Source organism: Dioscorea cayenensis, chromosome 6 (genome assembly GCF_009730915.1).
Source record: "Dioscorea cayenensis subsp. rotundata cultivar TDr96_F1 chromosome 6, TDr96_F1_v2_PseudoChromosome.rev07_lg8_w22 25.fasta, whole genome shotgun sequence".
Classification (NCBI taxonomy): Eukaryota; Viridiplantae; Streptophyta; class Magnoliopsida; order Dioscoreales; family Dioscoreaceae; genus Dioscorea; species Dioscorea cayenensis.
In genome coordinates this window covers 17846823-17862280 of record NC_052476.1, presented here as the reverse complement: position 1 = coordinate 17862280, position 15458 = coordinate 17846823, and the positions used below count along the sequence as shown (strand labels likewise).

The 15458-nt window shown below is 36.4% G+C and overlaps 2 protein-coding genes across 5 annotated transcripts; one reads left to right on the top strand and one right to left on the bottom strand.

Annotated features, from left to right (window-relative positions):
- The first annotated feature begins 5035 nt into the window (after positions 1-5035).
- On the top strand, positions 5036-9616 carry LOC120263381 (ALA-interacting subunit 1-like). The gene is given in 9 exon segments (XM_039271256.1): positions 5036-5213; positions 5427-5485; positions 5565-5639; positions 5732-5848; positions 6050-6120; positions 6542-6632; positions 6634-6843; positions 7250-7539; positions 9277-9616. Coding segments are annotated over 9 exon segments (1047 nt in total). The 5' UTR covers positions 5036-5134; the 3' UTR covers positions 9332-9616.
- On the bottom strand, positions 7486-15103 carry LOC120263380 (ribosomal RNA large subunit methyltransferase I). 4 transcript variants are annotated; one of them, XM_039271254.1, is made up of 9 exons: positions 14885-15103; positions 14168-14393; positions 13933-14060; positions 12930-13171; positions 12492-12678; positions 12026-12210; positions 11073-11210; positions 10522-10612; positions 7486-7575 (listed from the first exon to the last, which is right to left on the bottom strand). In XM_039271254.1, exons 1-9 carry the CDS (start codon positions 15000-15002, stop codon positions 7571-7573), a joined length of 1320 nt encoding a protein of 439 aa, XP_039127188.1. In that variant the 5' UTR covers positions 15003-15103; the 3' UTR covers positions 7486-7570. The 4 variants fall into 4 exon arrangements, with proteins under 4 accessions (XP_039127188.1, XP_039127189.1, XP_039127187.1 ...); XM_039271255.1 differs by lacking the exon at positions 7486-7575 and having other exon boundaries at positions 10282-10612; positions 11073-11113; positions 11192-11210; XM_039271253.1 differs by lacking the exon at positions 7486-7575 and having other exon boundaries at positions 10282-10612; positions 12930-13149; positions 13926-14060.
- Between the last annotated feature and the right edge of the window lie 355 nt (positions 15104-15458).

Genomic DNA, 15458 nt, shown 5'->3' with positions numbered 1-15458 from the left:
TATGAATGCGAAGCGTTCATTCCTTATGTTGAGCATTACTTTTCTCAGGTTTTTACACTAATATGTGTGTTTTTATGTTACTTTCGTGCAGGTAGGGTTGTGAGGCCAAGTATGAAGGAAAGAAGCCAATGTGGATTACAATGCACCGATTTTGGAGAAAATCTTACTAAGGTTCAAACGCGAAGACATAGGTCGATGTGAGATGCTAGAGTGTGTGCCAACCTCCTTGTATTTGAGTTGGCACATCCATTTGGAGGGGCACAAAGGCAGTCACACTCGAGCATTCCGACTTATACACATAGAACAAGAGCTTCACCAACGTGCCTATCATTGAAGATGCAAGTGATCCACGACGTGAACGTGTGCCCGTTTGCGTTACTCCGATGAAAGTATGGATTCGGAAAAACTATTCGAGCCGGATCATCGTAGCGAAGCATCGCACCAACACGGCGTAGCATCATGAGCAAAGACCTGCTCACGACCGACCGAGATAACGAGAGTTCGAGAGGATCCACACGGGCGTGTGGAAATTATCCACGCCTGCGTGGAAATTCCCCACGGGCACGTGAAGCATCCATGCCCGTGTAGTCGCCCGATTCAAGCCATATTTAAAGCCGAATCAGCCCCGATTTTAGTATTCTTTTCTCCATCTTTTCCCCAACCTGAGAGAGGGTTTCGGCTAGGGTTTCGAGGGACATTGGCCAAGGTTTTGGAGAGGTTCTATGGCTCCGACATCGTCATTCCTTAGGAAGAAGGTTGGTATGGGAGCTTCCGTCGAGGCGTATCCTATACCGGATGAGGGAATCCTTGGATGACGAGTAGAGCACTTTCCACAAGACCATCGACACGACTATCGAGGGAGTTTCTTTATGGATTCATTACTTTTACATTCTATTTCTTTGATTGTACTTAGCTCCATGGAGAGCTAAACCCCTAGTGGGTACTCGGGTATTGTGAACCCTAGGATGTATTTGTTTCTTTGAACCTCTTTATTATGCTTTCAATAAATTGATGTTTATTGTGAGTTCCAACCTTGAATGCTTGATTGTATGAACATCTCCCCTAGAGTGACACTAGGGGTTGAGAGTTCTTGTTGGTAACCTTGTGAGTGAGTGACACACCACGAGCGTTAGACAAAAGCTAGGTTGGAGAGGGTTGAGAGGGTGAGTCGAGAGGTGCAGGGAGCGTCCCCTTTCCCTCCCGGGCGTGATAGATTCTACCTCCGTTCCTCGAGTTCTTTACGGTCATAATAGAGTGAATGGTCTAAGGGATGAACTTCCGCTGGGGCTTAGTTGCGCGTGCAACGGAGTGAAGCATTGAGGTGATCTTAGTATCTAGGGCTCAATTGTGGTTAGGGACCTTCCACCTGGACCAAAGGGTTAGGTCTATAATAAGGAAGATGTTTATCACTTGGAATCCCTAGAGCTCATTGCAACTCTATGCGAGTGCGAGGTGTTGAGATTGTTCGATTTCTCCTCCGGGACATGTATAGAGTTAGGCATAGTTGACCTTAGATTTGGGACTATGTAATTAAGGATTTTCACGACTCACCATTGCATTGATTAGGAAGCATAATAGAGGGTTCTTGCACTTGAAACAATTATCCTAGGCGGAGCATTATCCGGGTACCCCATCTTTATCGATTGCCTTACCCCATTCTTTACTTTTGCTCTCTTACTTGTTGCTTTTACTGTTGAGAATTGAATCATTGTCACACTCATTATCATTGATCTTTTACATAGCTAAGAATCGAATTAAGTATTTTTATTCCCTACTCCCTGTGGATTCGATACTCGCTCACCCGGGATTATTACTTCGACAAACCCGTGCACTTGCGGGATATACGCAAGGGGATCTTGTCAGTCCACCACCATTTGATGCTTCTCATCCTCATCCTGATGCGGCTGGAGAGAGTTGCCTTCACTAATCATCAGATTTGGTTGAGAGTAGATGTTGCTCCAAAAGGGTTCGGCCTGCTGGGGATCAAGTCTCGTCTGAGATAAAGAAGCCATTTTCCTCATCTGAGAAACCGATCCCGAGGCCTCAATGAGGACTTGTTTGCCCTTTATAGTGCGGTGGGAGATAAGTCCAATGTCTCTAATCTTGGGCCTTTCACCATCCCTAGGCGACAGAGGTATCAGGTTAGTAGTAGGACCATTGAGAAGAGAGTCGTCTAGCATAGTGCCCTCTTTTCTACTAGTTGGCACGTTGTTCTGAGTGTTGACCTCTCCATCATCACATCTTAGGGAAGAGAAATGGGCAGGGGAGTGATGTGAAAAGCTATCTCGCCGACTCCCAAAGCTCACCTTCCCACCACGTGCGCCTCCTTTAAGAGTTGTTCCTCCCACGTGTCGCTGATCAGGATTAACGGTTTGATTTGCACCAATGCTCAAGGATCTAACGGTAGAAAGTGGAGCATCCTGCCCAGCTTTGCTCATGTGATCGTCGCGGTTAGTCTGAACTCCGGCGCTACCGTGGCCTTGTCCGTGGTATTTTCGGTGAGTGGCCAGCATCCATGGACCAAAATCTATCTCTTGGTGGTCCCCGGTCTCATTCTGAGGAGTAGTGTCAGCCAGTTGTAAAGACGCTACCTTCCCGACCTTCGAGCTCCCACAGGCGATTTCAGAAATGTTAACAGGATTTTGATCCTCCATGGAGATCTCCATCGGCTATTTTGCACAAGGGTTCTTCGATCGACGATTGCAGCTACTACCACTGTGTCCTATCAGGCCGTAGTTGAAGCAAAAGGTGGGGAGTCGTTCGTATAATATCATTGCAAACACCCTAGTATCTCCATCCTCAATGCCCATAACCCCCTTTTCAAAGGTTAAGCCAAATCTATCTCCATGCAAACCCTCACAAACTGGGTACGAGATAAGGATGAAGTATATTTATCCACTTTTATGAGTTTGCTTATAGGTTCCATTAGGGTTTCCAAAGAATCTTCGTCCTATAGCTCGACAGGAAAGTTGTGCAGCTGCAACCAGACTATCGTCTTCGTGAGCTTCGTGAAAGCCGGTTTAAAGAACGGCTGCCAAGGTACCAGTTGCAACACAATTCCATTCACCGTCCAAGGTCCTCCGAAAAGGATTTTCTACTTAGAATCTTCCGATTCACAGCGTATTAATAGATATCCGTTGGGCATATCAGAGATATGTGTCGGTCCATACACCTAGCATAAGCCCAATAAGATGTTCTTGATGACCTCGAAAGGGAGAGATTTTCCAAACAACTTGCCATACATAGCGAATTTCCAAACAACTTGCCATACATAGTGAATTGAAAGTGCATTTGGCCTCTCATACTAGTATTAGCATCAATGCGGACAATATTTGAGACGGAATCCTTCAAACGAGCGAGAGTTGCTCCATCGATCAATGATGACAAGCCCGGACGATGACGGACAACACTAGCAATGTCCACCTAGGAGGGTAATGGGGGTGGTTCACCTGAAGATCCCATAATAGTTTGGGTCCTTTGGGATGATTCCTATTTTGATAGGATTAGTTATATAAGTTTGTCCTTTTTTTTATATCTATTCATAAAATAGTTGTTGTCTCATAGAAACATGAATGTGGATAACTAGTGGAGTAAGACAAGGTAAAATGAAAAATAGATTTATATTATAAAATTTATATTCAAAACTTTGATAATAATCTATTCACTTATTTTTTCTTCCTGAAATATGGACAAGTCGCATGTTAAAGATTTGCGAAGGCACAGATTCTCATCAAATGTGTGAGGTTTGAACTCACCTCCTCAGTAGAATGTGAATACCCTAGCAGGGGATAAATGGTAATAGATTAGAGGTTATAAATTTATTCATTTCTTTTATTTTTGTAATATGTGGAATTAGTTGAATTAATGTGAAATATGAATAAATTTCACATAGGCACTAGGTATGTAAAAAATGCATATTATAATTAGAATCTTTTGGGTTCGAATTAAAAATTATTATTGATTTATATAAATTTAAAACATTTAATTATTTTAAAATTTTAATATATATTTTTTTAATCTTATCATATTATTTTAAAAGATTTTACTGTGTGTCATATTTAGGTCGTTTATGCACTTATGTTCTTTTTCGCAAATATATTTTTATATAATTAATATAAACACTTTGCTGAAAACATGATGGTTTGGGAGTGCTTAAGAAAAAAAAAAGCCATAAATACATAAATTAAAAAAGTCATAAATCGTGAGAATTTATTATAATTTTACATGAATAAAATTGTAAGGTCTACATTTTTTTATATAGAAGCTCCTATATAAAAATTGTTTATGATGAATTTGGCGAGATTGAATAAAACCGGTAGACTATAATTAGACAAAATAAAAATAAAAATTCAATGGAAAACAAATAATTGAAACATTTTTTTTCAACAAAATCAAGTCACAACCTTAGTTGTAATTTCATTATGTAAAAAAGCTTTCCTATGCATACATCTTAATAAATATAATAAATTAATAATTACTTAAATAAACATTCATCCAAATATGCAAAAGTTTTATTTATTTATATCTTAAAAAATGTAAATTAAGTATTTATTTTAAAAATGCATCCACTCATATTTTAAAAGATTATTTCAACATTCTAATTTTTTTTTGACAAATTAACGACAAGCACTTTTTTATTATTTTTGACATTATGCTTTGAGAGGTTTCGAACTCGAGACCTTCCCAAAGCACAAGCAAGATAGAAAACTACTAGGCTATGCCTTGATTCCTCAACATTCTAATTTTCACATAATTATTTTTTTCTTAAAATTCAAAATGGTTTAAAAAAAAACTTAAATGAATAACTGTGTTCATCAAATACAGGATAAGATATAAGCTTTTCCTTCTTGCTCACCAAATCCAACAACAGATTTGTAAATTTAAGAATGGATTATGAAATGATTAAATTGGTAAATTTTAAATAGATTTAAATGTAAAAAATTCTTTTTTTTTAATTAATTTTTTTAAAAAAATTACCGCGAAAAAGGCACTCTAAATCCTATGTGATGTTTTGACCCTTTTGCCCTCACCGTACTCCTTTGCTTTCCAAGCATACACCGACATCGAGCACTAGCGAAGAGCAAGAGAAACCCTAGATCCCATTCTTCTTCTTCTTCTTCTCGAGTGATCTGGGATGAATAATAGCTACGCAGGGCCAAGCTCCGCCAGTGCCGACGCATCGGCCACTCGCCGGAATTCGAAGCGCCCTAAGTGTATGCATTTGTTTCCCTTTCAATCTCTCGATCTGTTGTTGTTTCTGTTTTTTCTCAGATTTGATTCGTCTCAGTGATCTCTGTTTGATTTCTCCTTTCTTTTCTCAGGTTTTTTTTTTTTAAATCTCATTAGGGTTTTGGATTTTTGTTTTCTGGTGATTATTTTAGTTTGTGAATTTATCTACAATGTAGTTTGTGTTCTTGTGTTTTCAGATTCGAAGTTCACTCAGCAAGAGCTTCCAGCTTGCAAGCCGATTCTCACTCCACAGTGGGTAAGAAAACCTAGAAACAATGCTGGTACTCTGGAATTCGGTTGTATCTGTGTGGTTCTAATAGCTGGCTTTGTTGCAGGTGATTTCTGTTTTCACCCTCATTGGATTGATCTTTGTTCCCATTGGTGTTGCTTCGCTGTTTGCTTCCAATAATGTATGTTTTGGTGGATTGGTATTAATTCATGTGGTTAAAGATTTGTTTGTTGATACTTCATTTATTTTCAAAATTTTTTTTTTTTATTTTAGGTTGTTGAGATAGTTGATCGGTATGATACTGAATGCATTCCCAAGAACATGACCGACAATAAGATTGCATACATACAGAATAAGGCAATCAACAAAACTTGTATTCGGAAAGTTAGAGTGAGTTCTCTTGCAGAGCATTTTTTTATTGTTCATGATATGATTATGTGAGAAGTAAATATCTAATGCCATAGTTGGATTTAGACTAAGTGGTATGTCGGTAATTGTTTATTCTTACAGATTGGTTAAGCACATTGTATTACTAAGTTGTTCTTCCAAACAAAAAAATAGAGGGATCATGCGTGTATTTTTTTTTTTTAGGTGCCCAAGGATATGGATCAGCCTATTTATGTGTATTATCAGCTTGATAACTTCTATCAAAACCATAGGAGGTATGATCTTGTCGGACCTCTTTTATTTACACTTCTGATTTGATTTTCCAAGTTTGTGCTGTTAAAGACTGTAACTTATGGTATATTTTTCTTATCATTATTTTTTTAATTATGTTTTGGAATGATGTTACATTTCTTCATGAAATCATAGTTGGAAAATGTGGTTATTCCTTATTGCCAATATATATATATATATATATACAAGTAGTCAGCTTGAGTAAATTGGAATTGTTAATTGTTTGACCTTCAGGAATTAATCTCTGGCTCATAGTTTGATTTTTGAGTGACCGACAGGAAATTTATGTTTTTTGTTTACCCAAAGTATCGAATGTTAGAGGTTGAAAATTTTAAATGGTAAGGAAAATTTTCGGCAGCTTTGTTGAAGCTGATGTCCTCATTTAAACTTATGAAATCATTTAAGGTATGTGAAGAGTCGCAATGATGCACAACTTCGGGATGAAAAAAAAGCAAATGAGACCAGTGGCTGTGATCCAGAGAAGACCACTGCAAATGGGCAGCCCAATTGTTCCTTGTGGTCTAATAGCATGGAGCTTATTCAATGACACATACACCTTTACCCGTGGCAACCAATCCTTGACAGTGAACAAGACAAATATATCCTGGAAAAGTGACCGAGACCATAAGTTTGGAAGTAATGTTTTTCCCAAGAACTTCCAGAACGGTACTCTCATAGGTGGTGGAAGCCTTGATTTAAATAAGTCTGTAAGCTCCTCCCTCTATTTTCTGTGACAAATTATGACCATGCATCACATGAGACACTTCATCTTGGAAATTAATTTGGTAATTTGTTCTCTATGCTAGGTTTAACTGTATTTAATTTATAGCTTTTATGCTGATTTTACCGTATTATGTTTAGCTTGTTTATCATTTACATTTTTCCCCAGCATCCATAATTAGAAGATTAGTTGTTAACCTCCCATTTCCTTATTTAATAAATTAATATAACTGAAGGAAGCCTGCTTTAATAAGATTGCAAGAATTTTAATTTATTTCCTAGGTTCCAATGGATCATTAGTCAACAAAAAGCCTATTGTAATTGATCTAGTCATTTTTATTATGCTTAACTGTTTAGGCACAATACTGACTTGTCATGATTTTGTTTGAATAGTTGAGTGAGCAGGAGAACCTCATTGTTTGGATGCGTACTGCAGCCCTTCCAACATTTAGGAAGCTGTACGGGAAGATAGAGGTTGATCTTAAGAAGAATGATATCATTACAGTGGTGTTAAAGAACAATTACAACACCTACAGTTTTAGTGGTAAGAAGAAGCTTGTCTTGTCCACGACAAGCTGGCTTGGAGGAAAGAATGATTTTCTTGGTATTGGATATTTGACTGTTGGTGGATTGTGCTTTTTCTTGGCTGCCGCCTTCACCGTTGTATACTTTGTGAAACCAAGGTAAGTTGCTTGCAAATTTCGATCTGATCACTTAAGCTGAATCATAAATACATAACAGTTAGTTTTTGTCATGAGTATCTTTTAACATTTTACATTGTAAAATTTTAGAAAAATATTGATCTATATATCTCTATTGATTGCATGGGAACAATACATTCACTTATTCCCTTGTTCAATTAGAAATTGAAGCAAAATGTGACTTAAATCTAAATTTAAACCTGTAGCAGTTACCTTTTTTTTTTTTTGGTTAACAGGAATTCATTAAAGAGTGTAAGGGTTCTTGAAAGCCATAGATGACTTGAAAGTTAAAAACATGAGAAGTTATCCTCCAACTTATCAGATTCTTCAGATACTCAAGCCTCTATGACAACCCAGTTTGCCCTAATGGAAACTAACCATTATAATGCATGAGTCGACAGTTCATCCCAGAGGCAAACCTCTATGAAAAGATATGCTTTGAATGATTGAATCTTAAACCAGCATTTATCTTATACATGACTAATCTCTTTTGACCCAATATATGGAAGATGCCAAATTTACTATGTGAGTCGGCAGTCAAATGAACCAGATTATCTTTCATTCCCTAACTTCAATTATTGAAGATGAAGCTTGAGTCCTTGGCAAGGGGATTATATTTGATCAGCATGTTTAAGTTCCTACTTCCTAACTCTTAGCAGGATTAAGTTTCCTGGATCTTTTTAATATATATATATTTTTTTTTATATTTGGTTGGTATCCAATTTCCTGTACTTCATTGTTGCTGACTGTAACATACCCCGTGATTGAATAATGAAGTTTCAAATTCACAGTTAAAACGGTTTTGTTTGGGATGAATTCCAGATGTGTCTGTTATGTTGTTGATCATGTTTTTGCTTTTGAAGGTCTATCAACCTGCAAACACCATATAAATATGTATTCCATTTTGCTAGGTACAAATCAAACATATGTTAGCAAGGTTGAATTCATCTTAATTCAATCCAAAAGCTTAAATTTATGGGATAATAGACCAAATATGTTTATATTAAAATTAAAATTTATTAAATTAACCAATATGGATCTATTAGTGACTCTTAGTCCTCCCGTTGGTGCATGTTCATCTTTTTAGCTTTAATATCCTCCTTTGTATGTGCTAATCTTTTTAGGTAGCCATGTTGCAAACAAGCTAGTTATATCATGTCAAATGCAAAACAAACACATGTTAGTTGAGTTCAATCCACATAAGACCATTAGTTATTCTAATACACCCTCTCCCTGATATGCTTTAGTCTTTTTGCTATACATATTGCAAACATACTATCTATATATTAGTTTTTGATATAATGTTCGATGCAAAACCAAGCACATGTTAGTTTGGCTAAATTCATCTTGATTTAATCCAGAAACTTAAAGCTGATAGCATTAGAGGTCCAAGTTTATATAATAAATCCCAATATATTGAATTAACTAATGTGGGGCATTAGTTACCTTATATTAAAATATGTTCAGCATTTTAGATATATTTTGTGAGTTTATTGTTGGTATTATTGTTATTTACGAATGATTTCTATTTTATAATAGGCAAACTTTCTATAATTATGAGTCAAGTGTTGGGTGAGCTTGGAGGTTTTAATATATAGTCTTCTCAGTTCTCCCTCTCCTCTATGTTCCTCTACCAATGGCCCCATCATCAATGGACCTTTCTCTTATATTATTAACACATCCTTATCGTAACTATGTATCTTATGTTTTTGTTTTCAGGAAACTTGGAGATACATCATATTTATCATGGAATAGAACTGGCGCTGGACGTTAAATATTCTAGATAATGGTTATACGAGAAAGGGCTTTATGGTTGGTTCATGTTTTATGTTTGTGTGCTCATATGCTTCTATCTGGCTTTGTATATTCTAAAAGCAAGTGCACCGAAGGATAATGTGTTTGTTCTTTGGGGCTTGTGTTTTTGGTGAAATTGAAAATTGGCCAAATGCATGTATAATGTAGCATAGAAACTTGGTGGATCATTCTCTAGAATTAGTAGGTATGACTAATTGTGATGAGAGATTTACTTGCTTGCTTAAATGGGACCTGAGCTTTTTCAGCTATCATGGATCCTGGCTGTGTATTCTGTTGGTGTAATTTGCAAAATCAAAATCCAGCCATTCTGAGCTCTTTTTTACCATTTGTACAAGTTGCTTTTCTGTGATGGGTAGGGATGGGCACTGTGGTGGGGCGGGATGGGGATCATCTCCCTCGATCCATTGAGAGATCAAGGACGAGAAAATCCCCACTTCCTGTTCCACAGGGATTTCTGTGGGGGTGGGGATTCTCACCCAGTCTACAAATACGACCTTTTTTTAAAAAAATATCCATATATATATTTATAAAAAAACATTTTAGGGCGGGAAAATCACTCTCCGGCCTTGCTACAATGATTAGGAAAATTTATTTCCCTGCTCTCTGTTACCACACCACTGGGGAGGGAACTGAGGATTCCCTCGCTCCCTAACAGGGCAGGGAGTCCTTGTCCTACGCCCATCCCTAGTTAAAAGGCTGTTTCTAGTTTGGTTTCTTTTTTTAAAACGTTTTTTTTTTTATTAATGCCACTATCTAGATATGGTGAAAAGATGATTAAACTTAATTAACTTTTGAGGCTGGTTAACTAATTTAAGGTGGAAAAGAAATCCCTCCTACAAGCATAAATATGATCAAGAAAAACATAGCAATAAAGTAAACACCACGTAAATTTCTCTGCTAAAAAAAACATAAATAAAGATGTAATTCGTTCCATTTCTTTCCTCTATTTTTTTCTCAATCAAAATTTGCGAGGCACAAGGTTTGAAGATATGATGATCTAATCAACCACCATTACCGGAAAAATATTACAAAAATTTGATCTGAAGAAATACAATGAAATTGGACAACATAACATATTTTTGATTCCTGTTTCAGCAGGAAGGACTGATTATCACAGTACTCTGAGCAAGTAATTAGTTAGATACGCACCTTCAGGGTAAGAAGGGTCAATGGGATGATCACACGCTGCTCCAGCTTGCCGTAAAATTGTGATTTTTCTACCTGCCAATGATGCAGCACCCTGAAAAAAAGAAACCAGAAAACATAACATTGTTTCAAAATACTGTATTTTCTTCTCCTACATGTTCACATAATAAGTGGGTGCACAAAAGGGTAACAAGGTTAGAAGTAAAAAAATGGTAGCAAGATAACTATTGTAAACACACAGGAAGGTTTGCCTAATTGCTTAAGTTAAAAATCAACGCCACTGAACTACCTCCAAAATCTGCACTCTAAACTATTCGTCACTGAGGTCAAGAATCCTTGGTTATTTGTCTACATCGAAAGTAGTTAAAACATCCTGATTGCATCAAACTTCCGTTGAGAATTTTTGTGTTATGTATTAGCTATTAACACACATGCTAAGATGTTAAGTCCTCGTTTTGATAATTTCTAAGACAACAAACGTTTTCAACTATGGGTGTTGTTCCTCTGAATTTATATAAAACCAGGGAGTGTGTATTGATCGAAAAGGGACTTGCCTGAAGAATACGTAGAAATGTTCCACTTTGAGTGATGGCTCCTGAGCAAGAACATGTCATGAGTAGGCCGCCCTTCTTTGTGATTTTCATTGCTAATGAGTTCAGATTTCTATACATACCAGATGCATTTTGCAGAACCTAAAAAAGAATTGAAGAAGAAGAAGAAGAAGAAGAATCATTAAAAAGAAAACCATTGTGCTATAAATTAGAGCAAAATAAGTAATTTGTTACTTGAAGGTCTGCTAATTGTCAAATAACAATCCAATTCTCACATGAAAATTATCAAACTAACTAGTTTGTGAAAACTATGGAATAACAGCTAGATCTAACCCAAATTTTTATAGTAAGCAATAGACTCCTAAATCAAATGGAAGTCCTGGATGCCTATTTTAGGCATGGAATTAATGCTAAAAACTCTGCCAGGGCATTGAACTAGATGGCCTAGTCTGATCAAGATGTATACCTCAAACAATACACTTAAGATTAACAATCAGTTACTGGGCTTGGGTAAAACAACCAGACAGTACCTACATATCTACAAGTGGATATGACTTCAAATTGTATTTATGAAGCGTCATACATGAAAATTTAGTCCGCTATTTTACTTGGTTTTTATCTAGACAAAGATCGTTATTCATGGCGGTGCTAAATTGCATAATCTCAGACACAGCTTGCAACAATTCACAGAAGAAATGGATTAAGGGCAAAACTCTCTAAACCTCCCCAAGAATGGAAAGGACCTAATGCTTTTCAATAAGAAACAAGATGTTGAATCATGGCCTGGGAACTAATTGAATCCCATCCATTTGGTTGCTTTAAAACTTGTGTAAAATTAAAAAACAAAAAAAAACAAAAAAGAAAAAATCATCATCACTGAAACTGCTATAATCTACAAATTATAAATATATATTCATGAATCCATCCTTTTGTCTCTTGGCAAAAGTAGGTGATACCTTTCTTCGAGGTGCTAGTTTTGGAGGATCAAGAATTACTATATCCCAAACTTTCTGTCTGGATGCAGCTTCTTTCATGAATTCAGTTGCATCTTTTCTCATGAATGAAATTTTTTCGGGATTGAACTTATTCAGACGGACATTCTCTTCAGCAAGCTCCAAAGCAGGTGATGAAGAATCAATTCCTGAGAGGTCATAATTTTATTTAGTGCCTTACAAAATTTAAGACGTCAAGAAGAATATAACTTCCAATGCATTGACCCAACACTGATCTAGATCCATTGAGACAACCACACAAATAGGCTGTCATCATCAGTGATATCACCAGCAATTCAAGATGAACAAAGAATTAAAACTAATATACATCTCACAACTTCTTCGGTTTTTCCTTTCAAATTACCTTAAGTTTATAATTACTATATCAGAAGTTGTCATGAAACAGTTTCTGAGCTTACAAAAGTTTTACCAATGACATACTCAGCACCACCCTTTGCTGCATTTAGAGCAAAACCACCACTGTAGCAGAAAACATCAAGAACTTTTTGACCCTTTGAAATTAATGATATGAGACGACGATTTTCACGTTGATCTGCATAAAACCCAGTCTTCTGACCTGCTAAGGAGACATTGTAGCATATGCCATTTTCTATCACCTGTAAATAGTGACATGAAACTAATGATATAACTTTTTTTTATATTTATTTTTTATATTTTTATGAAAAAACTAAGCCAAGAGCACAGGCTTTCTGTTGGCCTGAACTGGAGAAAGTTGATTCCATGAATCCTTGAATTGGCATGAAAAGAAGATTGCTTCCTCTTCACAAAGACCACAAGCAATTTTACCAATTCAGTATGGCAAGGCAAACATCTAATATTTCCTTTAATAATTAGTTTAACATTTTACCTTTACTTCAGAAAGCATAGATGAATCAGAATCTGTTTGATCTGTTATGTCCAGACCTTCTTCTTTTAAGATATCAATTGATGGTCTCCATTTTATATGTTTTATATTCTTCATAGTTCTGATATGCAACTCTATCTCTGATTTGTACTGTTCAACCCATGCAGCAGATGAAGCTACTACTGCAACATCTCCAAAAACATCTATAATTAGGCCAGACAACCTGCAAATAAAATATATATCCACTATGATAAGATATTAGTTACAAAAATTGAAAAACTACGGACAACAAAGAATCATCATCATTTACAATATTGCCATTAATGAGTCAGAAACATAGGTTCACATGCCACTAACTGTGATTCCTGGCCACGAGGTTCGCAAGAATGGAAATGAAAAACAGGATAATAATGAAGCAGTTTCATTATCAATAAAATTAATATCAAAAGCTATAATTGAAGTTTGTCATTAGTGTCAAATCAAATATTACAAAATTTCAGATCACACGGCTTCATACCTACAAAGCAACAATCTGTTGGAACTTGGAATTACACAAACAAGTATTTGATTGAGTTAAATATGTTTCTATGACTTACTCATCCTTTTAACTAAATCCAACAAAAAAATACAGAGATAACTATATAAAATAAATTCAGTTTCAACAATCAACAGTCCCAACACACAAACAGATTGTTGGACTTCCTCCCAAACAAACACTACAACATGCCTTTAGGTTGAAATTCCAAATAAGCACCTCACTTGGATTTCACACTAATTGCATTATAGCTTAACATTCTGATGCAGTGAACAAAGTTATTTTCAATAAATTTTGTACATAAAACCTCAGATGTACCTTTAAGTTTTTGACTATTCTATATCTCAGTTAACCAACACTTAATTAGATAAAGCATATAGTAGAAGTGAATATAATTATCTTCACAGTAAATCCCAGAAATAAATACCAAATAGAAAATGTGAAAAAAAAGCCACTTTCCAAACCTGTCACCTTCGCTATTGATAAGACGATATGCAGTGGTATCCACTGATGGAAGACCCAGACTTCTACGTAATTCTATTGCAGCGTCAAACCTTGTTTCAAGCAGCTTTTCCATGTCCAATGCACAATTTAAATCCCTGCAAGCAGTCTTCTATGATTAGTAGATACACAAGTCAAAGTACAATATCTGCAGCCTCAAATAAGTAAATAACACAACCAGGCTGGGATGCTTTTTTTAAATCACCTAGTGGCCTCTTCTTCAAGTTGCATAAGACGAACACAGAACATGGACACTGAGTTGTACAAACCCCAACCAATCGGCTTCTCTAACCCATCAGCCACCAGAACAATGTCGCCAGTTTTTGGAGGCGGTCTGCCAATTATTCTATCAACTGCACCACTGTAAACCATCGGACTTCCATCACGAAAAATTTGTGTTTTGCCTTTTTTCAAGACAACCTTAGCCAGACCTAAGAAGGAGATGATACAAGTAAGACTAGGCATTTGTGAGACTATTCAGAATGACAATAAGTGCATGATCATTGATAAATCAAACCAAAAAAAAAAAACACAAGCAATAATAAATTTGGCCAGAGAGATATTTAGATTGATTCAAAATCTAAAAACCCATGGTACACTGAAAGCTCAAGGTTTATCTTTGAACTAATTTCAATAAAATGCCAAATTTTCATTCATGTGATAATCACACTAAAGAACGCAATCACAAAACTTCTCAAACTCAAAGCACATTCAACAGGAGACCTGCAAGCCCATCTTTTTTTCAAACAATTCATAGAGTTTGGTTGTCAACTGCTTCATTCCTATAATAAAAAAGGGCATTGCATTCGAGAGATTCCAATACAAAGCCATTCAAGTGACACATCAAACAAGAAATAAGAAGATTGAGAAGCCAGAAACAAAGTTTGGCATATAAAAGCAAGAAATCATAAAAAGAAGAAACCTTTACGGGTGGCGGCGATTTCCTGCAAGGTGGTAGCGGTGGCGGCAGTGGTGGAGGTGGAGGAGAAGCTGGTGATGGATCTCACGACAAGACGAGCAGGGAGCTGTATTGCTAGCATTCTAGAATTAGGGTTTTGAGTGAATTCTGCTCAGTGATGACTAGAACAGAGCTCCAGAATGGAAGAAGAAGGACCAAAAATCTTACTGAATAATATTTTGAGAAAATTACTGAGAAGACCTAAAATTTAAGGTACCCTCATCAATTTATTTATTATTTTATTTTATTACCTGTAAATCCCTCCATATGTGTCCGAGGTCCTTCGTTTTTCAAAATAATTCCCATAAAACCCTGATGGCACAAACGGGACGTTTAGATGTTGTTAAACGGGAGAGGAAATGTCATCTTTATCCCTTGCTCAAGTTGCAAAATCAAAAGGAGGGGAAATGATGAAAATACCCTCAACGAGTGTTGGAAGCCAACCAACGGTTGAGAACCCATAGCCCTTAACTAACCAGGCGATTGTTCGTGTTTTACATATATGTGAGGTCTCAGTGGAAACCTTTCTTTTTCTTGT

Bases quoted from the DNA above. Each gene is read 5' to 3' on its own strand.
- LOC120263380 (XM_039271252.1), bottom strand. From the start codon at position 15,002: ATGCTAGCAATACAGCTCCCTGCTCGTCTTGTCGTGAGATCCATCACC. The intron at 12,679-12,929 runs GTAAAATGTTAA...CACTATTTACAG, and splicing joins CTATGCTTTCTGAAGTAAAG to GTGATAGAAAATGGCATATG. The intron at 11,211-12,025 runs GTATCACCTACT...ATTCTTTTTTAG, and splicing joins AACTAGCACCTCGAAGAAAG to GTTCTGCAAAATGCATCTGG.